Raw genomic sequence first — 24,387 nt, 5'->3', positions numbered from 1 at the left:
CTGTAGGTTTTTCATATATTGCCTTTATTATGTTGAGGTATGCTCCCTATACTCCCATTTTGATCAGTGTTTTATCATAAATGGGTGCTGTACCTTATCAAATGCTTTTTCCACATCTATAGATATGATTGTGTGATTTTTTGTCTTTCCTTTTGTTTATGTGGTGCATTACGTTTATTGATTTGTGAATATTGGACCATCGTTGCATCCCTGGGATGAATCCCACTTGATCATGGTGTATGATCTTTTTCATGTACTGCTGGACATGGTTTGCCAATATTTTGTTGAGGATTTTAGTGTCTATGTTCATCAGTGATATTAGCCTGTAGTGTTCTTTCTTTGTTGTGTCTTTATCTGGTTTTGGGATTAAGATGATGCTGGCTTCATAAAAAGAGCTTGGGAGTCTTCCATCTTCTTTCACTTTTTGGAATAGTCTGAGGATAGGGGTTAGCTTTTCTTTAAATGTTTTGTAAAATTCTCCTGTGAAATCATCCTGTCCAGGCCTTTTGTGTGTTGGGAGTTTTTTGATTACTGCTTCAATTTCACCAGCTATTATCAGTCTGTTCAGGTTTTCTGCTTCTTCTTCCTTCACTTTTATGAAATCATATTTTTCTAGAAATTTGTCCATTTCACCCAGGTTTTCAAATTTCTTGGCATATAGTTCTTTGTAGTAATTTCTTACAATCCTTTGTATTTTTCTGGTATCAGTTGTAATCTCTCCTCTTTCATTTCTCATTTTATTTATTTGGAACCTCTCTCTTTTCTTCTTGATGAGTCTACTCAAAGGCTTGTTGATTTTGTTTATATTTTCAAAGAACTAGCTCCTGGATTTATTGATCTTTGAATTTTTGTTTTAGTTTCTGTGTCATTTAATTCTTCTCTGATCTTGATTATTTCCTTCCTTCTACTCACCCTGGGCTTTGTTGTTGTTCCTCCCATTTTTGTAGGTGTAGGGTTAGGTTGTTATTTGAAATGTTTCTATCTTTTTTTAAGTAGCTTTGTATTGCTATGAACTTCCCTTTCTGAACTGCCTTCACTGTGTCCCATAGGTTTCAGACCGTTGTGTGTTCATTTTCATTTGTTTCCAGAAACTTTTTTATTCCTTCCTTGATCTTATTATTAACTTATTCATTGTTTACTAGTATGCTATTCAGTCTCCATGAGTTTGAATGCTTTTGAGTTTTTTCCTTGAGGTTGGTTTCTAGTTTCAAGCCCTTGTGGTCTGAGAAAGTACTTGATAGGATTTCAGTTTTCTTGAATTTGTTGAGGCTTCTTTTGTGTCCTATCATGTGTTCTATCTTTGAAAATGTTCCATGTACATTTGAAAAGAATGTGTATTTAGCTCTTTGCAATGAAAGGTTCTATATATATCAGTTAAGTCCATTTGAGGTCATTCAGTTCCACAATATCCTTGTTGATATTTTGTTTGGAAAATCTATCCATTGTTGACAGTGAGGTGTTAAAATTTCCTACTATAATTGTGTTGCTGTCTCTATCTTTCTTGAAGTCCTGCAAGATTTTTCTTATAATTTGAGTGCTCCTATGTTGGGCGCATATATGTTTACAATATTTATATCTTGTTGATGGATTCTTCCCTTGAGTATTATGAAGATCCCTTCTGTGTCTCTTTTTATGGCCTTTGTTTTGAAGTCTATTTTGCCTAAGTATTGCCCCCCCTCCTTTCTTCTTGTCCATTTGCTTGGAATATTTTTTGCCAACCCTTTACCTTCTGTCTATGTAGGTCTTTTGTTCTGATGTGGGTCTTTTATAGGCCGCGCATGTGTAGGTCATGTTTTCTTATCCATTCAGCTACCCTATGTCTTTTGATTGGAGCATTTAATCCATTTACATTTAAGGTTAATATTGATAGGTATCTATTCATTGCCATTTTACCCCTTTTTACCCGTGTTACTCTCTCTCTCACTCCCCTTCCCCTCCTTAAAGCAGTCCCTTTAGCATATCTTGTAATGTGGGTTTGGTGGAGGCATATTCTTTTAGCCTTCTTTTGTCTAGGAAACTCCTTATTTCACCTTCCATTTTAATTGAGAGGCTTGCTGGGTAGAGTAGTCTTGGTTGCTGGTCTTTGCTTTTAATTATTTGGAATATTTCTTGCCATTCCCTTTTGGCTTGTAGTGTTTCTGTTGAGAAGTCGGCTGCTAGCCTTGTTCAGTCTCCCTTGTATGTTACTTCCTGTTTCTCCCTTGCCGCCTTTAAGATTCTCTCTTTGTCCTGAATTTTGCTACTTTAATTATGATGTGTCTTGGGGTGGGCCTCTTTGCGTTCCTCTTGATTTGGACCCTCTCTGCTTCCTGGACTTCTGTGACTTTTTCTCTCATCAAATTAGGGAAGTTTCCATCATTACTTTTTCAAACAGGTTTTTCTATCCCTTGCTCCTCTTCTTCTCCTTCTGGTATCTCTATTATACAGATATTATTACCTTTCATGTTGTCCTGCAGTTCCCTTAACCCCTCTTCATTATTTTTTAGCCTTTTTCTTTTTCGTACTCTTTCTGTGAGTTTTTGTCTACCTTGCCATCCAGCTCACTGATTTGATCCTTTGCTTCATCTAGCCTGCTTTTGATTCTTTCTACTATGTTCTTCAGTTCAGAAATTGTGTTTTCATTTCCTCATGGCTCTTTGATAGTTTCTGTGTCCTTTTTCATGTTGATATGGTTTGCAGTAAGTTTCTCATAGTTTCCCTGTAGTTTTGGGTAATTCTCAGTTAGCTCATTGAACTTCCTTATAACCATCATTTTGAACTCAATATCCAATAGTTGACTTGCCTCTATTTCATTTACCATTCTTTCTCAGGATTCTTCTTTCCTTTTGGTTGGGGGTTGTTTCTTTGTCTTCCCATTATTTGTGAGTGTCTTCTTGTTTGTTTCTGCTTCATAAATTGATCTGTTTTGACTCCCTGAGTCTGTGCTGTGAACTTTTATGGTAGGATACCTGTGAGATTCAGTGGTGCAGTCTCCTTGATCTCCTGAACTTGATGCTCTTGGGATGCCCTTTATGCCATTTATGTTGGCTCTCTGGATATAACTGGGTTTTGATTGTTGTTGGGTTGTTCTTTAGTGGGTCCTTCCCTCCAGTTGATTGACTGAGGGTCACTCTACCCACCATGTCTTGTGTGCTTTTGTGCAGGTGCCACCAGAACAAAACCACAAAGCCAATGAAACATACCCATGCCCAGAAAAATAACTCCTCCCGCCTCGCAATTCCACTATCAACAGCAATTGAACCAGTATTAATAAGGGTGTAAATAGATTAAGACTATTATAAGAAAGGAGAGCTTATGGCCTACTGAAAGAAAAATGATTTTGAGAGGGTAGAGGGAAGAGCACTAATAAGAGTTGTGAGTCGGAGCAATGTGAAGGAAGTAAAATTTACATCATGAGTAAAACAGGGAGTGAATAAGGCAAAATGGAGTATGAGAAGGGACGCATAGTATTAGGTTTAAACAGAAATTATTATTTCAGGAACTTCTGGCCAAGAAGGAGGCATAGGTAGACACACTGTGCCTCCTCTCACAACCAGAAAAAGGACAACAACAAATTTTAAAACAAAAAGCAACCAGAACTGCCAGAAAATCAAACTGTATGGAAGTCAGACAACCAAGGAGTTAAGGGAGAAACATTCTTTCAGACCAGTAGGAGGGGCGGAGAGGGGCAGCCAGGGTGGCGAGGACTCATGGCAAGGCAGCTGCTGGAGGACTGGGGCGAGCAGTGGCTTGCGGACTGGGCAGTCCCACATTTGTGTGCAAATAAGCCGGGAGGAAAAACTGGGGAGCAAGACAGACATGCAACCCAGGGCTCCAGTGCGGGGAAATAGAGCCTCAAAACCTCTGACTGAAAACACCTGTGGGGGTTGAGGCAGCAGCAGAAGAAACTCCCAGCCTCACAGGAGAGGTCATTGGAGAGACCCACAGGATCCCAGAACATACAAAAACCCACCCACCCGGGAATCAGCACCAGAAGGGCCCAATTTGATTGTGGGTAGCCAGGGAAGTGACTGAAGACTGGCAGAGAGCGGAGCAGGTACAACTGTTCCCTCTCGGACCCCTGCCCCACATACCACATCGCAAGGCAGCTCGTGGGTTGCCATGCCCTGGGGAACACCTAAGGCTCTGCCCCTTACTATGTAACAGGCGCACTGAGACCAAAAAAAAAAGGGGGGATTCAAATGAAAGAACAGATCAAAGCTCCAAGAAAAATGCAACTAAGGGACAAAGAGATAGCCAAACTATCAGATATATAGTTGAAAGCCCTGGTTATCAGGATGCTCCAGGAACTCACTGGGTTCTTCAACAGCATAAAAAAGACCCAGGCAGCAATGAAGGTTGCGTTATGTGAAATAAAGAAAAATATACCGGGAACCAATAGTGACAGGAAGGAAATCAGGACTCAAATCAATGGTTTGGAGCAGAAGGAAAAAATAAACATTCAACCAGAACAGAATGAAGAAACAAGGATTTGAAAAAATGAGGAGAAGCTTAGGAACCTCCAGGACATCTTTAAACATCCCAACATCCAAATGGTAGGGGTGCCAGAAAGAGAAAAGGAAGACCAAGAAATTGAAAAGTTATTTGAAAAAATAATGAAGGAGAACTTCCCCAATCTGGCAAAGGTAATAGACTTTCAGGAAGATCAGAGAGTCTCAAAGAAGTTGGACCCAAGGAAGCACATACCAAGGTACATCAAAATAACATTACCCAAGATGAAAGATAAGGAGAGAATCTTAAAAGCAGCAAGAGAAAAGGAGACAGTTATGTACAAAGGAGTTCACATTAGACTATCAGCTGATTTCTCAAAAGAAACCTTGCAGGCAAGAAGGGGCTGGAAAGATGTATTCCAAGTCATGAAAAGCAAGTACCCACATCCAACATTACTCTATCCAGCAAAGCTATCATTTAGAGTGGAAGGACAGATAAAGTGCTTCCCAGATAAGGTAAAGTTAAAGGAGTTCATCATCACCCAGCCCTTATTATATGAGATGTTAAAGGGACTTATCTAAGAAAAAGAAGATAAAAAATATGAACAGTAAAATGACAACAAACTCACAGCTATTAACAACTGAACCAAAAAAACAAACAAAGCAAACAACTAGAACAGGAACAGAATCACAGAAATGGAGATCATATGGAGGGTTATCAGTGGGCGAGTGGGAGGGGAAGAGAGGGGAAAAGGTACAGAGAATAAGTAGCAGAAATGGTAGGTAGAAACTGGACAGGGGGGTTAAGAATAGTGTAGGAAATGTAGAAGCCAAAGAACTTTTATATACGACCCATGGACATGAACTAAAGGGGGGGGATGTGGGTGGAAGGGTTGTGCAGGGCAGAGGGGAATAAAGGGGGATAAATGGGACAACTGTAATAGCATAATGGATAAAATATATATTTTTAAATATAAAATAAAATATAGTGAGAGAAAGAAAGAAAAAGGAAGGAGGAAAAGTAAGTAAATATAGGAGCCAAATTGGAGAGAAAGATCCACCACAGCACCATCAACAACAAATGAGCTAAAATTAATATAGGTGGTATGGGAATATGAGGGGAAAAAGAAAGAAAAGCTTAAGATGTGTCTAGAGGAATGGTGAGTGATTTTGAGATGATAGAGGGAGAGAGAATACTCAGAATGAGAAATGAAAACCAGGCTAAGAAAGGGAAAAATTACAATTTGAGATGAAAAGAAAAAGAAAAAAAGGAGAATAAAGAAAAATAAAAAGGCAGCATGAAGGAGAAAAAAAGGGGGAGGGTTTTCAAGAACATGTATAAAGGACACATGGACAAAACCAAAGGGAGGTAGGATAGAGGGTGGGAGGTGGGGATGGTTGAGGTGAGGGGAGTGGTGGGAAGAAAATGGAGACAATAACAATTTTTAAAAAAGAAAATGAAGAAAGAAAAAAACAATAAATAGGCTAAGACAGGGCAAAATTAAAAATTTGAGACAAAGGAAAGAGTAGGAGAGGGGACCAGTAAAATATGAGATGTGAAATACAAAATTAATGAAGATCTATAGATAAAATTGAAAAAATGCGACAACTACCCTATCCACAACCAACTAGCAAAGATTGCTAAAGGTGGAGAGAGAACACAGGTATTTTAAAAGCAGGGAAAAAGGATGTGATATGATCATTGACAAGAAAATTGGTTTTGTGAGGCTGGCCAGGGGAGAAATAGTAAGAGTGCAGAATGGAAACAAGTTGTGGCATGAGAGAAAACAAAATTTAAAATGAAAATAATGAGAGGAAAGAAGTAGGTAAAGTGGGGCAAGTGAAGGGAGGGGCAAAGTAAGTGAATTGAAATAAACTATAGTTTAAAATCTAGTGACTTGATATGCACAAACTTGATGGACAAGAAATGAGTGTTAAAAAGCTGTGGGGGGAGGAAATTTCTCAAATCATGGAGAAGACCACAGTGGATTTCATCTCGGTCACCTCTAGTATTTACCACCATTTCTTCTTTCTGGATCCACCTCTCATTGATATCAGATGGTGACCCCATCTGACCTTAGGCAGCCTGTTCGATACTTCCAGTGATCTGCTGTCCTTGGCTGTCTCCTTCAGTTGTTAATCTAGTCACTCTGCACTCAGCAGTCAGGCTTAAGCACCACAGGACGCAGCAGAATCCCTCCTGGAGATGGGACTATTGTTTCCCCTCAGGCTGCTGCTACTTGGAGGGGTGTGGTCTGCCTGAGGGTATGGCTGCTGCAGTATGGATGATGGCTCAGCACCGGGATCCTGGCGGCCGCTCTCTCAGTTGTCTCCCTAAAGGCTCTGTCCCCAGTCTCTCCTCAGGCATCTCTAGCCCACTCTGCCCACTCTTACCCTTTTGCTGGAACCCAGGGTAAGTGGCTGCAAATGAAAATTTGTGTGTTAGCCCTTTAAATGGTTCTTTGTGTCTCCAGCCATCCATCTCTGGCAGAGAGCAACTCTGGCACTTTTCACCACTGGGTGTTATGTGTGTATTTTTGGGCTCTGGTGCTCTAGGCTGGGGATCCCAGCTTAGGGTTTAGATCCCACACTTCTCAGGGTGATCCAACTGGTTGCTTAATTATCCCTTGGGCACTGTCACCTGTGGGCACCCAGCCAGCATTCTCAAGTCTCCATCACACTCCTTACCGGTCAGGTTGTGCTGAAGCTGGTTCTTCTTTCTGTCCAAGGTTATAAGGCTTCTCTCTCACTATTGTTTTGTTGTTGGTTCCGGGTGATTTCTCCACAATTTAGTCGTAATCCCAGACTGGTCCTGGAAGGAGGTTAGTGTGACTTCCATTCACTACTCTGCCATCTTGCCAGTCTCCCCCCTTTTTTTTCTATTTTGCGTGAATTATATTAGAATTGGAAAGACTTTTGAATAGAAGAAGCTTGGAGCTTTGGAAAAGCCATGAAGAAATCATGGAAGCTCTGGGGAGAAAGAGGCAGCCAGCAGAGGAGCAAATGACAGTGAGTATTCCAGGGCTTCCAGATGTCAATGTCATTCACAGTACAAAGACATCCTGGTGTATTAGTTCCCCTGAATTTCCCTATAAACTTCACCCCTGCACCTCACATTAGCCCTGGGTGATGGGGACTAGAAGGTGGGGAGGAACCAGCTGGTAATGGCTGCAAATGGCAATTATAGTGACCTCTACTTAGGACAGACCCTGGATCCCTCAAATCTCTTCAGAGGGTTCTATGAGGCTTACTAATCAATGTTACATTCAAAATCTGTCCCCAGGAACTCTCAAGCATAGAATAAGTAGATTTGCTGGTCTACTGATTTTTTTGGTGAGATTTTCTGTGCACAAGCTATGAAAATAAGCCTGTTCAATTTAAAGTAGAATCTCACCCTCAGTGAACAGAGAAAATGATGAGTCTTGGTACCAGCAAATCATCATTTCTTCATTACAAATAGTAGGGAGAGTCCTTTTGCAATCATCCTCTGTCCATGTTGGTGATTGGGAAGAGGCAAACTACCCATCTCAGACAAGATAGACGTTTTGGGGCAGGAAGAGAGTTTTCATCTGTAGGTGTTATTACTGTCTGTTTCTCAGAGCCAAAAGAGTCAATGGTTTTAGGACACCTGGAGGGAGAGAAAAAAAAAAGAGAGAGAGCATTCTTGATGAAAACTCAATGCACTGGTTTTTTTTTTTTAAGGCAGATGTGATGCCTACAATAACACACTTGCCCTGGTGATCAACTCTCGCTTGTAGCTGATTGACTTGGAAATGGTAGTCAAATAATTGTACTTAATGGAGGACACAATCTATAATTCTACAGCGCTCATCCTTCTAGGGGTTTCATTGATTATCTGTCTCCCTGCCTGGACTCTAAGCTCCTGCCTCAGGGACTCATCTGATTTCAGCGTGCTCCCTTGTCATCTACAGTCAGCAGACTCAATAACTAATTGTAAAATAAATTACTAAAGTATTGCTTTTAAAGAAAGTTCTTTTTTTTTCTTTTACCTTTCCCCCCTAATGTTTTTGTGTGGGGTGGGAGAGAAATCCATACTGAAAAATGCACTCCCACACCCATAGGTGTGGTTTAAACAGATGTTTAGTTTATGAGCCAACCTAAAACCTGTGAGACTCCCACAGCTTTCAAGCCCGTCAAAGCAGCCAGTCTGTCAAGACCTGAAGTGCTAGTGATAATCCCATTTTATCCCTGAAAACCACTTGGAACATTTTTTAAATCTCCAAGCCGATTCAAATCCCTTAGTTCTGTTTTTCTAGTTATAATTTGTTTCTGATAGACACATTTGCAACTTATTTTTCTTTAATGAAACATTTACACTGAAATGATTCCTCATTTTAGGTGAGCTTGATTGATTCCTAAGTTTTAAAAAAATCACAGAATTTTCTAAGCTGTGCACTTTTAAGTTTGATAAACAAAATAATAGGGAGAAACAGTAGGTGGCTACCATGGTGACCAAAACATCTAATCTGTGTATTAATATAGCGCAGGGAAACAGTGCTATACTACACTGAATTGCAGTTATGATCAATAGTTGTGAGAAGCAATGTAAATGCCTGGGCTCCACTTAGCAATATCTCGACTTTGACTTAACGTGCATCTACCATACAGATCAAAACAAAAAGAAAATTGCAGCATATATGAAAATGAAGAATCCTTAAGCATATTTGGCAAATGCCTTTCGGTAAGACTACAAATTATCCTATTTTCCAAATTTTAGCTATTTATCCTGAAATATCAAGAAAAGCTTTAGACAAGGTCTTGACGTGGGCGTTAGGAAATTTCCTAATTCAAAAGAAATGAGAAAAGGGGTTGATTTCCTAGATTGGAGGGGCCTAGTTTGTGGCTTGATGTGGCCACACAAGAAAGTGAAGTTAGGTCATCAGCTTCCCTAAACCATTTCTTTTTTGAACACTCCTCACCTAAAGGCTGCTGTAAACAGGCATTTCCTGGCTGAGGGGAACTGGCAAATTCCTGCTGGCCAGCTGAAGAATTCACTCTACAGTGTGAATACCTTTGTTTAGTCTCTTCTACATTGTAAAAGAAAATATCAGACTAACACTTCAGTGTTGGAATTTCAAACACCAGTAACTAGCCCAAGGGCTGAATGGGATTTGCGGGTAACAAGTCTCCCAAGCTTCCTTCAGCAGGCTCCCCAGGCAGGCTCCTACCTCCTCCACCTTTGCAGCGCTAAGGCCTTTTTAGCTGACAAGAGAAAGAAAAAGAGGTGAGTAAAACAGCTAATATCTGGAAAGGGGTTTGTTACTGCTTTTAAAACGGCAGAATGGAGAAAGTAATTCCATCTCTTAAATTGGCCCTTTTGTGTTGCAAAGCTCACAAACTAGCTCTGCCACTAGCCTGGGAAAGTGGCTCCACCTGCTTTGCTCCTAAGAGGCTTTGGCCGCAACTCAGTAGCTTCAGGAGTGTAGGTTGGCGGGCGGAGTTTATACACCACACTCCTCAGCCAGGAGGAAGGGAGTGAAGCTGAATTTGGGGAGCAGCTGCCTGCTATGCTGAAAACCTCTGGAAACTGCCTAAGGAGCTGCGGTGAGAATCATGCTGCTTTTCTCAGACCCATTTCTCTTGATAGACCAGTGGGCCAGTGAAACAAAAAGAGGACCGCAGATCCGCCTACCTTTTCCGTCCTGTAACTGCCTGCCGCTGCTTAGCACCTACAGCTGGCAGGCATCTTCTTAAGACTGCTTGCTTCTTTTTATGCCTGTTGCTGTCTGTGTTCTGGGGGAACAACAATCAATGAATTTTTCTCTTCTTCCACCTCAGTTAGTGCAGCCCCCAAACGATACTCGGTGAGTTTGACTCACCACTGGCCTCTTCATAGTAAGCCTGTCTCACGTGAGCTGCTAAACTCTTGGTACTGTGTATCACAGAGAGAGATTAGAAATGCTAAATTCTTGCTCTAACTTAAATGGGTTCCAGAAATGCCTGGATCCACATTGATTTCACATCAGATAGTTGATGTATCTGATATCTGATGCAAGTTCTGTTCAAATACCCAGAGCCTGTTGAGGGAGAGTATAGTTCTAATGCAGGGAGGCAGACTTATGTGTCTGAAAGAACCAATGGGTTTACAGACTTGAATCTCGCTTTCACTAATTATGAGCTATGCAGCCTCGGAAAACCACTGAACTTTGTGCCTTCAGTTTTCTCACCTATAAAATGGTAAGTTTGTTTTAAGAATTGGTAGCTGTGGAAAGCTGAACTCCAACGTTCTCTGGGGAACAGGGACTATGGTTACCTAATTTGGGGGCATATGGTTAAGTATCCAGAAAAGGTAATTTATTAGCAATTGTACTATAGTAGTTAAAAATGTCAGTTCAGATTCTTCTCCTGACTTCGAATCCCAGCTCCCTCGTGGTTAGCCTAGATTAGCTGAATGACATAACCCTGTTTCCACCATGAGAATAGGAGGGGTAACTATTTCATGGATCTTTGAGAATTTAAAAGACGTAATGCTTCATATGTAAAGCCCTCAGCAATGTACCTAGCACACAGTAAATACTCAGTAAATGTTGGCTGTTGTTATTATGAGGCTGAAATATGACTGTGGAGTTAGGCAGCTGGCCTCCCTAGGCTAAATTCACCTCATTTGGTTTTTTTAAATGCAGAGATTGGACAAGATAACTCCTAAGGAGCCTTCCACCTCTTAACAGCTGTGTTCCTGGGTACATTTACATGCATATCACATAGCCCTACATCCTCCTTGGAAAGGGCCATAAATTAAAATGTCAAACATATTTTATGATGGAAAAACTACCCAGCATAATATACATTTTGGACTTAAAAGTCATAGCCAGTACATAAAGCCAGATGTGTCATCTCATATATTCTCATGACTTGATTTCCTTAAGACATATATTTTCACAGCCCCAGATGCTGCTTTGCATGTCTTTGGCATTAGGGACATAGAGATTTGCATCCAAACACTTTGTACTGGTTTTAAGAAACTTTATTCACACCAGTTGTCTGAGAGTGGCACGTTAGCATTTTTAGTTTCTGTATTATTTTTGAGAAGGAACCTTAACCTGCATCTCTTTCTTGTGAAGGCAATTAATATGCATCTGGCATTACAACGGAGCTGTTGGCAGCCAGTTTAAAAACCAGCCCAGAGTCACTCCTCACTCTGAGGAAGTAGACTTGCTGGGCTGGGGAGATTTGTATTCTCCTCAGACAGGGACGTCCCCCCATCCCAGTCTGGACTTCCTTTGCTACTTTATTCCCTTCATCCCCCCTACCAAATTTACTTCCCACAGTTCCTTTAAATCTCTGTGGGTTCTCTGAGCTAGGCTAGCGCCCCCATTAATCATAGAACAAATAGTCACAGGTTTTTAGAATTAATTTGTTTGATGTAAGACCACCAAGAGGGCAGGGACTTTTACTGATGCTTGGCACATAATACAGGCGGTCCTTGCTGTTTGCATGGTAGTGAGACCATAAAAAAGGAAAAAACACGAAATAAAACCCCGGCATCCTAATAATCAATGGGAAAAACTACTGTTGTCCATACCCTTTCAAAATTTTTGTCAAGATATTAAAAACTTTTTGTTGGCTATAAATGTATAGGGAAATGAAAAAAATAGTAAAATAAATATTTGTTGATTACACTATTACTTGAAATGTTAGAAACATTCAGAATTAAAGTGTTTTATTTCTTTTTTAAAAAAGTGGTTTGAATAGTGCTTGCCTTTTTCCTTTTGTCGATCATACAGCTTAGGGTACTGGGCAAGCATCTTTACTGTGCCTTGGTGAATTGTCCTATTCATTTCTAAGTTTGAGTCAGCTTTCTCCCTTTTATCCTTTGCACTTTCAATAGTATGATCTCCAAGAGTTCCTTTAATGTGAAGTTTTTCCTAGTGTTAATTCCTCTGGAACATTTTCATCCTTTTCATCTCAACCCCTTAACTCACTTATTTCCGTAAATTTCCCTTTTCCAAGTTCCCCATGCCACATGTCAGGGGTTTCTCAAAGCGGGCACAGTCACCATGCCCGAGATCAGCTATGTGTTCTTTAATTCCACTGTTCCATTTGAATTTCATTTTGTCCATTTTCTCTTTTTGTTTCTATGCTGCACTTTCATCTTTGTGGGCAAATTCCCTCTTTGGATTACTCATTTTTGTAAATGTCATGGGGAGGCGAGGAAGCAATACAACTACATGCTTTGCTGTGTGTGTGTGTATACCTTTAAGAAGTGTGCAGTGACCCATTACCAGCAGATTTGAGAAGTGCCGAGTCCCTAATCACGATGTGCATCTGTTATTACATAGTGATTTGTGGACCATAGAGTTAGGAGCAAGTTTATACTTTATTCACTCACTCACAGCTAGCATACTGTGGTAACTTAAATTCAAATCATGTTATTAGGGAACTTAAGTTAGTTAATTAACCCATATAGTAACAGAAATTCATGCATATTGGAGCCATGCATGAAGTAAAAATCTGCCTGCAGTTGCTCTCTAATACATGTCTGTTGAACGAGTGAATGGATGCGTGCATTCACACTGATCTCAGTTTTGCAGTCTCAGTGTTCTCATAGACTTTCCCACAACTATCCGCCTTCCCTTCCTTCCTCTGTACGTCAGAATAGCAGGTAAGGGCATGTCTGCTAAAAGCTGGCTTTGAACCAATCATTGAACTCTGAGCCTCATGTCTCATGTGCTAAAGGCCCTGCTACTTCTTTTCTTATCAAAATCCTTCCTGAGTGCCCAGCTTCACTTCTAAAAGGAACTAACTTGACCAAGAGATTTATACATTAAATGCTAAGAGAGAGAGACCAGACCCTGTGGACAGAAGAATAGAGTGGTCTTATGTTGGCAGAACTTCCCTGGCCCTTTTCTCTCTGTGTCCTAAGATTCATTAAAATAAAAAAATGAAAGAGGTCTGGGAGAGGGACTCAAAGATAGTCTGGAACCTTACTTGGCCTTTTCTCTCAAGGAGTTTGTCGTCCAAAATGGGCTATAAATCCTGCAGGCACGTAAGCAGTAACAGCAGTAGTCACCAGCACTGGTTTTGTCTGACAAGGGTTCAGGATTGGCGCTGTCACTTCCTAGCTCAGTGAGCTTTCCCAACTACATAGGCTCTCAGACACTCATTTCTCCCCCTGTGACCGGTAATAATCATCTCCAAGGGGTGTTGAGAATCTTGAACCAGATAAGGAATGCAATGCACTTAGAGTATATCTTTTGTGGAATAAGAGTTTGGGAAACAGAAACGATTTTACCAAGCTATAATTCAGGTGCATGTCATTATTTTCACTAAGATCGTCTTGTCCACCGTGTGCAAAAGTCTGGTTCAAGAGTCAGAGTGTATATACACATGGAACTTGACAGGAGTTACCCAACCCATTCGTAGGGGACCTGTGTTTTCTCCTGCTTTCTTATTGTCATTTGGGGATTGAGAATCTGCATTACCTTCTGCCTTTACAGAGCCAGCCCCCTAAATTCTTTTAAAACACTTCATTTGGGTGTGTTCAAAGGCATTTTCAAAGCTTTCAATAACATGACACCCAAGTCACATAATGGCAGGGTCCTGCTTGCTCCTCTGTTAACAGTATCGCCTCCTCTGGAATGATCAGCCGGTCCCCGGGGCATCTCCATCTGGTTACCATGTGTCCCCACAACCATATGCACACACTTGGAGATTTTTGAGACAAGCACTGAGTAATACTCACTGCTATGCCCAACAGCTGACTGGGCCATGGCTCACAGTTCTGGCTGTGGGGGACACTTAAACAGTATAGATTCTTCCAGGGGTTCTGAATCGGTTGGTCTGGAGGTGAGTGGAGGCACTGGCATCATAAGAAAAACTTTTCCCAGGTAAGGGGAAGGCAGAGCTGAGAACTGCTGCTCTGGTGCGCATGGGTGCCAGAGTCTAAGAACAAAACTAGCCCTGGCTGCAGCTGTCCGGACAGGAATGTGTCCTTCACTTGCCTGGTGACTGGCCCGGCCTGGAAGGATGAAGCTGGCCTTATAGTCTGTGGCCAGCTAATTCTTCTTACCTTGGGGCAACATTTTCTCAGTACTGTCCCTTCAGAGAATGTCCCACACATCTTCACTGAATTTTTTGTAATAGCTTCATAATTAGCCTTGATTTCACTTCCCTCTATTAACCTTCCAGTCCACTCTCCACTCTACCAACAAAGTCATCTTGCTAAAATGAGGGTTCCATTGTTACTCCCTCATTTTCTAGCCACAGAGAACTCTTCCTTGTTTCCAGCATGAGAAATGGTTTCCCTGCTGGAACAACCCTTCCTCCAGTCAATAGCAATAACACTACTTTCATATATAACAGAATATTTCTTTATTCAAAAATTTAATCTATGTTAGAGCCTCTGCTAAGTGCTTTTCGTATGTCTGACAGACTCTTAATGGCCTTCAAAGCCCAGTTCTGAGAACTTCCCTGAGACCTGTCTACTCCCAACTGCCCAGCAGCAGAGCAAATTGCCCTTCCCTCCATGCCCTACAGCCCAATCAAAGAATTCAGTTTATTGCATTGTAACTTGCTGTTTATGACCTATCTCTCCTCCCAAGGGCAAGGGGAAGTGCTGCATTTCCCTTTGCAATCCCTTGAGCAGAATGGGCCACCAGCCTTTAGGAGCCTCCGGAGGGATTGGGGGAGTCAGTATGACGGAAAGTCATCTTCGGTCTTAAAGAAACACCAGGGTGCAGATGGTTCCTTTGACAGTGGATCAGTAGCCCTAACAGTGTCATCATTTGTAAGCCATCTGGGCACAGAAAAGATGTATCCCCAAAGCTCCGCCTTTACACACAGCAGTGTGACACAGCGCCTGGATCCCTGGGCGTTCCAAGTAGGACGGCCTAACTTTTGTGCTCAGCAGACCAGACCTCCCAGCACAGCTGCCACATCACTGGGTTCACCTTGTTACCAGAGAAGGGCTGAACTGCATTACACACCAACTTGGAGGGTATTTCACCAAAGAACCAATGAAAGAGCGCCAAACAGGGCTGTGTATTTTTTTCTCTTTTTTTTTGGGGGGGGGGGGTGTGGAAGGGCTTTGTTGTGTTTCTACAGACAGACATTGTAATCAGCTGTCATGATAGCTATAATCAATTAGCTTATGGGCTGTTTTCTTCCATGTGGACTAATTGAACAGTTGCTTTGTTTTTATTTTTGCTTTCCCCTCTCTACTCATTCCCGACTGGACCCTGTGACTAAGTTCCCTCAAAACCTGCAGCTGCTCCTTCTTTAAGATAAGGCAATAATCCATTAATCTCCATGGAGATTTGCATCTGCATTAATATCTAGCAATTATTTATTCAAGAAATACATGTGAGTCCTCTATTGTTAAAGTAAAAAGCAAAAATCTGACTTATCTACATTAGATGAGTTAAGATTTAAACTTAAACTCACAGAGGATTGTTTTTATTCATGTTGTACTGGTGTTGGTGTTGTTGGGAGCTGGCTCTGCAACTCATGTCCTCTGAAGTTTCAAAGGGATAAAATATAGGACTTTTTAATAGTGAGAGGTTCCCTGCACTTCTTTGAAAAGACAGGAGCTCCATTTCAGAAGAAATTCAAATGGAGTGTAAAATCTGTAGAACTAAGAGGGGAGAGTGGAAGGTACTAGAAGATATTTGTTTCTTTGGAAGCTGAGATTTCTCTTCAATAAATCACAGGGCAGAGGTGACAGCAAGCCTCAGAACGTGCGTGACAGAACACTTACAAGAGTTGGGCAAACAGGCAGCACACGTGTTTTCACATGTACACAATTCCAGATCCTAAGTTGAGACAAAAAGTAAGACCTACTCCTTGTTTGAAAGGAACTTAAAGTCTAGTAGAAAAAGAAAGATTTATTTAAAAGAAACAACAGACAATACAGCATGTGTGTGAGAGAAGTGTGTACAGTGGGGCAAAAGGGAAGAAGTGGGGCTAGGAAAAACTCCCTTTCCAGAACCTTCTGTTATGTGCTCAAGAGAAATGATTCCTGACTTCTCTGTCTTTAGGTTTCCATCTAAAAAATGGGCCCAATCCCTGCCAGTGATCAGCTTCTTTTTGCAAAGTATTTTGAGGAGCAGTGGAAAAGGACTGTGAATGGTGCACTTCCCCAAGGATAGCTATTAAATAAATGTCATGTTAAAAACATATCTAAAACAATGCCCACTGAACTATTAATTGATTTTATTATCAGTTCCTATAAAAGTTATTCCAGGGCCCTGAAGTTCTTGTAGGAATGAAAAACTGAACGTTAAAACTGGTATTGATTCTACCGGTTAGGTAGGGAAAGCCAGGACATGAGGGTCAGAGACTGGTCAAGGATGCCAGGACTTTCTGCTAGGGCTGCTGGCTCCTTGTAATCCATTTTTGGCTTTTTTAACCCTCACCCAAGGACACGCTTATTGGTTTGAGAGAGAGAGTGAGAGAGAGGGAGAGAACCAACCATAGGTTGCCTCCCATATGCCCCTGACCACCCCCAGTGGAAGTGAAACCTGCAACCCAGGCCCTGACCGAGAATCAAACCTGCAACCTTTCAGTCCATATGACAGTGCCCAAGCACCCCAGCCACACTGGCCAACGCCTTGTAATCAGCTTTAGTGACTATTCTTTTCACTTTCCTGTGAAGTGAACAGAGACTCTGACTACAGACTTCTGACGTGTAGTTCTCTCTTGCATGGAATTAAAATAAGCACCCCCCCAAAAAAAATCCCACAACCAAACAAAAAACTCTGTTTCCTCCTTTGAAGATAGAACTCTTTTTGTGAGGTTTTAAAATGTGTTCAGCATAGCTTTATTGAGCGCCTGCTCTGTGCTAGGCATGAGTCCTGAAAAGTGGAAAGGAAGAACACTAAGTAGAAAGAGATCTCAGTCTGTCTGCCCTAGGAAGGAAAGTAGTTCAGGAGGCTGGAGCTCAGACCAGTGTCTGGTGGAGGCTGGATTGCTGAGGACAGCCCAGGTCCTGGCAGGAGCTTTATGCCTTATGCCCAGCTGGAGTTAGATCTTTACTGGAAGGCAGTGGGGCCAATTAATGGTTTTAAGCAGGATAGTCACAGGAACAATTTTGCCATTAGAAAAAAAATATTTTACCTTTGCTGTGAGCTGAACGGATAGGAGGGAGGGCGATCATTAAGAAGACAGAGATGAGGATTGTCAATGTAAGGGGTGAGAGGTCAGACATGGGACCCAGCTGGCTGCTCTCACTCCCCCCTTCTGTGTGGAATACTGTGTGGTTAACACTCGTGGGCATCCCCAGGCTTTTTGAATATGAGGATTCCCTTTATAAGGACCTGAGAGTGATTGTGTTTTTAGTGATACACAATCACTAGAGAGTGATTTGTTAGTAGTGATAATACTTAATGGTGAAGCGATACATTGAACTAAACTTAATGTATATTTAAATAGAGTGCAGCCTATGTACATTTAACATTTAATAGGACATATACGTAGGAGACATTGGTTTAGTCTATATGCAATGATTGGTTCCTGGTAGGTTTGAGGACTTTGTCAAAACATGAAGGATTCCAGGAGTTTTGGATCCTCAGATTGGGAACCAGAGGCAAGGAGGATTTAGAATTGTAGTTATCAGCAGTTAGTATGTTAATTAATCCTTTTCAGTGTGATTTTGGGCAAATTACTTAATCTCTAATAAGTATTGGTTTCTTTGTCTGTGAAATGAGTATATCTACCACAGGAGTTAGGTCATTATTGAAGCAGATAATGGATGTCAAAAAGCTTGATAATTTTCAACAAATTGTCTTCCCACCATACCTTCTTTTCCTGTTTCTCCTTTATCTTCTTTTCTCTCTCTTTCCTCTGCATCTGCCTACATTTTGGTCCTTCTCGATTTTCCTTTCCTTTGTTGCTCATCTTTTTCCTTAGTCTTCACAGAATATTGAACTGTTTTTTTTAGGGTTTACACTGTTACATTTGTGTTTTCTATTCTTAATTTAAACTGCAACCATTTATGTTTTGTTAAGTTGCTTAAGAGTCAAGATGCTCCGTACATGTGACCCTCAGTAGCTATAAACACTTCACACTCGCACATCATCGACCTAACTACCTATATTGCAGGTCCGCTCTGGCAACTGCCCTTACTCCATACTCTTTTGGTACTCTATAGAGATGAATCATCCACCCAATGCCCTACTCAAAAGATATTTGGGTTCCTAGCTAATGCTTCATCCTTGCGCATTCTCAAGTGCTCTGGCGAATACTGTGTGCCCCTGTTGAAAACAGTGATGTCAGGGCCCCGGGATAGAGCCAGCAGCTAAGGAACCAGGTGCAGCAGAATTACAGAAGGTACAATTGCCACAGCGCACTTGTGCTGAGAGAGCTTTCTAAAGTGTTTCTTGGAATTTATCCATCTCTGACTTTTAAAACATATTTACCATTGCGTATTAAAGTCTACAAGAAAAGGTTAATGAATAAAACTGCAATGATTTGTCTTCTGAAAATACATTCCTTATGTTCTGAGATACCAAGTAGCCAAACCCTTTGGCCTAGCTTTCATGATCTGGTTTCCATCATCATTTCGTATTTTCTCCCTGCTGTTCTTTTGGGCACATGAACCCTACATTTAAATATTTTCTTCAGCCTCCTCCTGAAAAATATTTCCACGTGCCAGTCTCCAGCTGCTCATATGCCTGTTGTTTCTCTGCTTTGGAAATCCCTCTTAGGCAAACCTCACCCATCATTCAGCTCTCAGTTCAAGTCCTATTTTTCCTGACCATTCCAAGTGAAAGTCACCTTCTAAATTCCTCTAGCGAAGTAGTGTGATTTACATCTATTTCATCTAGGGATTTACATTTACATCTAGGGAACATCTAGGGACCTAGGACTAGAATTCCTAGGTTGAAATGCTACCATGGAGATGTGATCTTTTTACCTTCCTTGGAGAATTTCTTTATCAGTCAGAAGATAGTTAAGATCTTAAAGTTTGTCAAAACAAAGTAGAAAAACTGTGGGAAAGCATTGTGTAACTAGTATTATAATCTTGCCTAGTATACTTAATTATAATTTCCTTTTCACATGGTATGTTAATTTGTAATTAAACATATTTAGTAAACTAAGTTTTTAAAAGCAAGGATGTATGCATACTGTGTCAGGGCTTCTCAAAGGTTAATGTATATAAAAATCACCTAGGGGTCCTGTCAACAATGCAGATTCTGATGCAGTAGCTCTGGATGGGTCTTGAGCTTCTGTGTTTCTAACAAGCTCCCAGGTGAACTTCTGCTGCTGCTGCTTGCCCATGGACCACACACTTAGATTAGCAAGGCTCCCTGTGCACCCAAATATAAAGAGCGGGGAGTGATGAAAACACCCACACCCTCCCTGTCTAGAGTCTAGACAAGGTGTTTGCAGTGACCTCCTTCTCAGTGTCCAGTTATGTTTTTCTGCTTATCGCATCCTTCATGACTGCCAAAGCTGGCTAACTTGGTACTTATCCTGGTCAGACATAGGTAATAGTCAGCTGGGGGTGTCAAGAGCAATGACTTCAGAATGAATAGAAAATTCACCAGGAAACCTGCAGGGCTCCCACAGGGTAAACTTGATCTACACTGAGGTGTACACTGCATGATGACAGTGAAATGACTCACTTGACGTCAAGGCACAGAGGGGCATCATCTTGTACCCCAGGAAGACCTCCTCTTGCTCCATGTGGTGTCACAGGGGCATCTAAGTGAGGAGAAACACTGCGAGGCTGGTTATCTGACTGACTTTCAGCAGCGCAGAACCTCCAGTAACCATAGTGGTCAAAAGCGTCTACAGGCACTGTCCCATGTGATTGTCCTTTAAACAGGTATCATCGATTTCATTTGACCATTGATGAGTCATCATCTTCCTTATCTAGTTCTTCTTGTGTACACAAGGCAAGAAAGAATGTACATCTGACTTTGAACTGCATACTTTGATCGCACAGCTCAGTAAGGGGAGTTCGTATGGGAGGCGACCGTGAGGCCGTGGCTTTACAGGCTGTGTGAGACCTTTGGCATGTTACCTAACCTAAGACCTCGGTTTTGCATTTGTCAAAAGGGGCTGTTAGAATAAATGAGATAGTCCATGTTAAATGTTTAACACAGACCCTGGCATGCAATTAGTGCTCCACACATATTAGTTATGTTTATCAATGATAGTTATTGGCACATTTATGTTACTAACACACTTTATTAATATAACTCTACATGTTAGGGGTTTTTTATGGATTGATTTTAGAAAGAGAGAGAAACATGGACCAGGTGCCCCCTGTGCGTGCTCCAGCCAGGGATCGAACGTACACAGTAGGCCTGTGTTCTGACCAGGAATTCAACCAGCAACCTCGCAGTTCACCGCATGATACTCCAACCAGCTAAGCCATGTGTCCAGGTCTGCACTTTAGGTTTTTCGATCATAATAAAAATACATCACATTAAATGTAAAATCTTAACCGTTGTAAGCATACATTTAAGCAATGATAAGTATATTCATATTGTCATGCAACAGATCTCTAGAACTTTTTTATTTTGCACCGCAAAAATTTGATATCCACCCTCTCTCCCCAGCCCCTCCAACTTTAGTTTTATTTCTTGACTATATTGAAATGAACCCACTCCATATGCCCTCAGCTCCCTGTCACTACTGAATAAACACATAGCATTTGAAGTTAGAAAATTCAGGTATAAGACTGAGCTCTGAATTATGCTAACTGCATGAACGTCCTTACACTAATCACAAGCTTTGATTACATCATCCGCATCTGCAAGTAGGTACCTGAATATGATCTGTATGTTATTGGTAATTAGTCTCTGATTACTCCCTTCTTCTACACCCCTCCTCTGTGTTCCTAAAAGTCATCCCTTTTAGCACTTACTGTGTTATATTGCAATGATCTGCTTTATGTGTCTTCCCTTGAGTAGGTAGATGGAAAGTACCTTGTGAGCTGGGGTTAGGTGTTAATTCAAACCTAATTTTGCATGTGTAAACAGAACTGTTCAGGACAGTGTATTCACCTCATTATTCTTCCCTCATTTGCTCTCTGGGGCCCCCTTTTCATCATGTTACATTTTCCCTTTGTTTCACACCCTCCTCTGAAACCTTTGGCAAAATGCCTGCCCACAGCAGTGACTGCTAGGGAGGAGCAGAGCAGCCCTGTGCGGTGGGGACAGCCATAGGGGAAAGTCAGAAAGAGGTTGGAAAAAGAAAGCCTCACTGGGATTTTAAACTGTACCTCTCCTTTCAGTGACTACCCGGTTATGCTTGGAACCCTCTTTCTCCTGCTTCTTCTGTCAAGTATCTAGAGAGGCCAAGAGCCGTCTTGTTGTTACTTTCCAAATGATTTGGGGCAAATTACTTCCAGGTACAATAAGCTCTGCTCCTGCGATCTGCATCGACAGTTAATTTACAGAGCCAAGGTTCACCTTCTGAAGCACAAGCCAAGACAGTTATGTAACCTCAAGTTCTCTGTTGCGGCGGTGGGGGGGGAAGCCCTGCAGATGCTCAGAAGCCTAAATTAAACTCCTGACTTGCAGTTCAACCACCAAGTATCATGGGCAGTCTAAAGAATATTACCAACACCAAGGTGGCGATTGCAATGATGCCGAATGAAACACTGTATTCATCTTCCAGCCAGTGTGATTTAAAAGTCTGCCAGATCAGCTGGCCAGAAGGCAGGCTGCGGTTGAGCTGAACTTTACAATGTGGTTTGTTGCTTAATGAACAATCTTCTTGAAAAATTATTTTGCAAAATTTGTTCATATGCACTTCTGATTTGGGAACTTTTTTTCCCTCAGGAAGACTCTTTCTTGGTGAAGCATGCATGACCTAGATTGAAAAGGGGCCCAAAGAGAATAAATATTATTGGCAGCTGCCCCAGACCCACACTCATCTCATACCTTTAAGAGAAGAAGGGAGCCAGCAGTAGTTGAGTGCACGCCAGGCCCCAGGCACTCTGCCTTTCTTCCCAGTAAGTAAGTCATCAGGTGAAATCAGGGAAACGGGCACCAGCAACTTCATATTAGAAACTATGAAAAACAGGAAAAAATTTGTCCAAGGTCACTCAACTACTATTTAAATAAGGTGATATGCAAATCAGATCTTTCTGTCGTGACCCAAAGAGGGTGCCCACTGCTCCCACGACACCTCGGACATTGCTCTTCAGCCATCCGATCTCTCCCACAGAAACTGGAGTGCACATCCTATCAAATAATGGCTCAGGAATGGAGCCCCAAGTCTTCAGAATCTAAACTCGAGTTGTAATTAAATATTATTAATTAAGCAAGTGTTTTAAGAAACTATATAGTTATGTAATAAAACGAGACAGGAAATATTACAAAGCAAGCAATTTTTGCCCATAGTATACAAGTGGTATCAATTTGGGGATGATTATATATGTTCAAATATTTTTTTAAATTGTGGTCCTATTGAGATTAAGGCCCACTCTTGAGAGTAAGTCCCAAATTTCCAGTCTTGTTTTATAGCATTACCTTCTATAGGTTGTATAGCTCTTTTTCTTCTTTGTAGTCAGAATTTGGGACTCTATTTTCTTCCAGCCAGAAGTTAGTTAGCAACCTATACTGCATTTACTCATTTTCAGTGTGTGGGACGATGAATCTTGCCAAAAGCAAATGTGGCTCATTGCTTTATTTGACAGTCAACAAATATTTACTGAGCACCAGCTGTGTGCCAGATACTGCCCAGATCCTCCATACTTTGTGTTCTAGAGCTTTTCCCATATGTGCTGCATTCCCTTACAGGGGCCATTCCAAAAGTCACTGGGTCTAGTTTAGAAACTCTGAATATAGGGTAAACTCTAACAGCATAAATTTTCTCATAGTGATAATACTAGCTAATACTGCACATTTGCCACGTGTCAGGCTCTGATGATGAATACTTTCAGGTACATCTCATGTAAACTTCAAAATAACCCTATGATGGAAATATAATTAGTATCATACATTTTTACAGATGAGAAAATCATGGCCTAAAAAGATTATTACATAGTTTTCTCAAGACTGTATAGCTAGTAAGGCTATCAATAGATCAAAGGTGAGACTAACCCAGGCCCATCTGACAGAAAATCTACATTTTTAAAAAAAGATTTTATTTATTTTTAGAGAGAGAGAGGGAGAGAAACATCAATGTGTGGTTGCCTCTCATGTGCCCCCTACTGGGGACCTGGCAACCCAGGCATGTGCCCTGAGTGGGAATGGAACCAGAGACCCTTTTGGTTTGCAGGCCAGCATTCAATCCACTGAGCCACACCAGCCAGGGAGAAAGTCTACATTGTTAACCACTATATGTTCTGCCTTCCAGGAAATTCCATTTCGTTAGGGTCAGCAACTGTGCGGGGTGCTGGGATATAAAGCCAAATGAGACACAATTTCTGCTTTCAAGAACAAGTCTTTATACAACAATAAAAAAAGACAGAAAGGAAAAGAAAAAGAATCCCAATCCTGGAATCATTAAAAAAGAAAAATTTTTAAAAAAGAACAAATATGCTTGGGGGAACAGATATTCAAGTAGTGCCCATGTTGGTGATAAAACATGAGTAAAGCACAATCTCTGCCCTCAAGAAACTCACACTCTGGTCAGAGACACATACAGAAACAGGACCTCCACCTAGCAACGAATTTCTACTTCTGATATCCTGCTTTGGAGACCTCAGGATTCTCGTGGCACTAGGAGAGACAGTATCATGCTTGGGCTCTGCAGCCAATCTGTCAGCCTCATCCTCAGTCCACTACTTATTGATGACCTCAGATGCTCCTTAAAACATGTTTTCTTGTATTTTAAAAAGAGGTGAATGTATAATCCACTTCATGGAGTTGCTTTGAGGATTAAGTGGGGAAATGAATGCAAAGTTTCTGTACATGATCCACAAGTGTTAGTTTTTGTAATCTCATGCCCTCATACAGCTTAGAGGAGCCTTGCAGGTGGTGCCCCCTCTTTTCTCAGCCTCACGTCCTTTCTGCTAAACTAACAAGGTGTTGCTACA

The 24,387-nt window shown here is 41.3% G+C and overlaps 1 protein-coding gene across 20 annotated transcripts in view; it reads left to right on the top strand.

Moving 5' to 3' along the window:
* The window catches only part of DLG2 (discs large MAGUK scaffold protein 2), a 1,324,826-nt gene that overhangs the window by 1,074,602 nt on the left and 225,837 nt on the right, over positions 1-24,387 (top strand). The window contains exon 1 of one of the 20 annotated variants that reach the window (XM_053925687.1): positions 9,889-9,995. The exons of the other annotated variants lie outside the window; for them this stretch is intronic. Within the exon in view, the coding sequence (XP_053781662.1) occupies positions 9,959-9,995 (37 nt within the window). The 5' untranslated portion in view covers positions 9,889-9,958. Of the gene's footprint in view, positions 1-9,888; positions 9,996-24,387 lie in introns of those variants that run through there. 20 annotated transcript variants of the gene reach the window in all.

Source organism: Desmodus rotundus, chromosome 5 (genome assembly GCF_022682495.2).
Source record: "Desmodus rotundus isolate HL8 chromosome 5, HLdesRot8A.1, whole genome shotgun sequence".
NCBI lineage: Eukaryota > Metazoa > Chordata > Mammalia > Chiroptera > Phyllostomidae > Desmodus > Desmodus rotundus.
The sequence above is the reverse complement of the archived record's forward strand: the minus strand, read 5'-3'. Positions and strand labels throughout refer to the sequence as shown.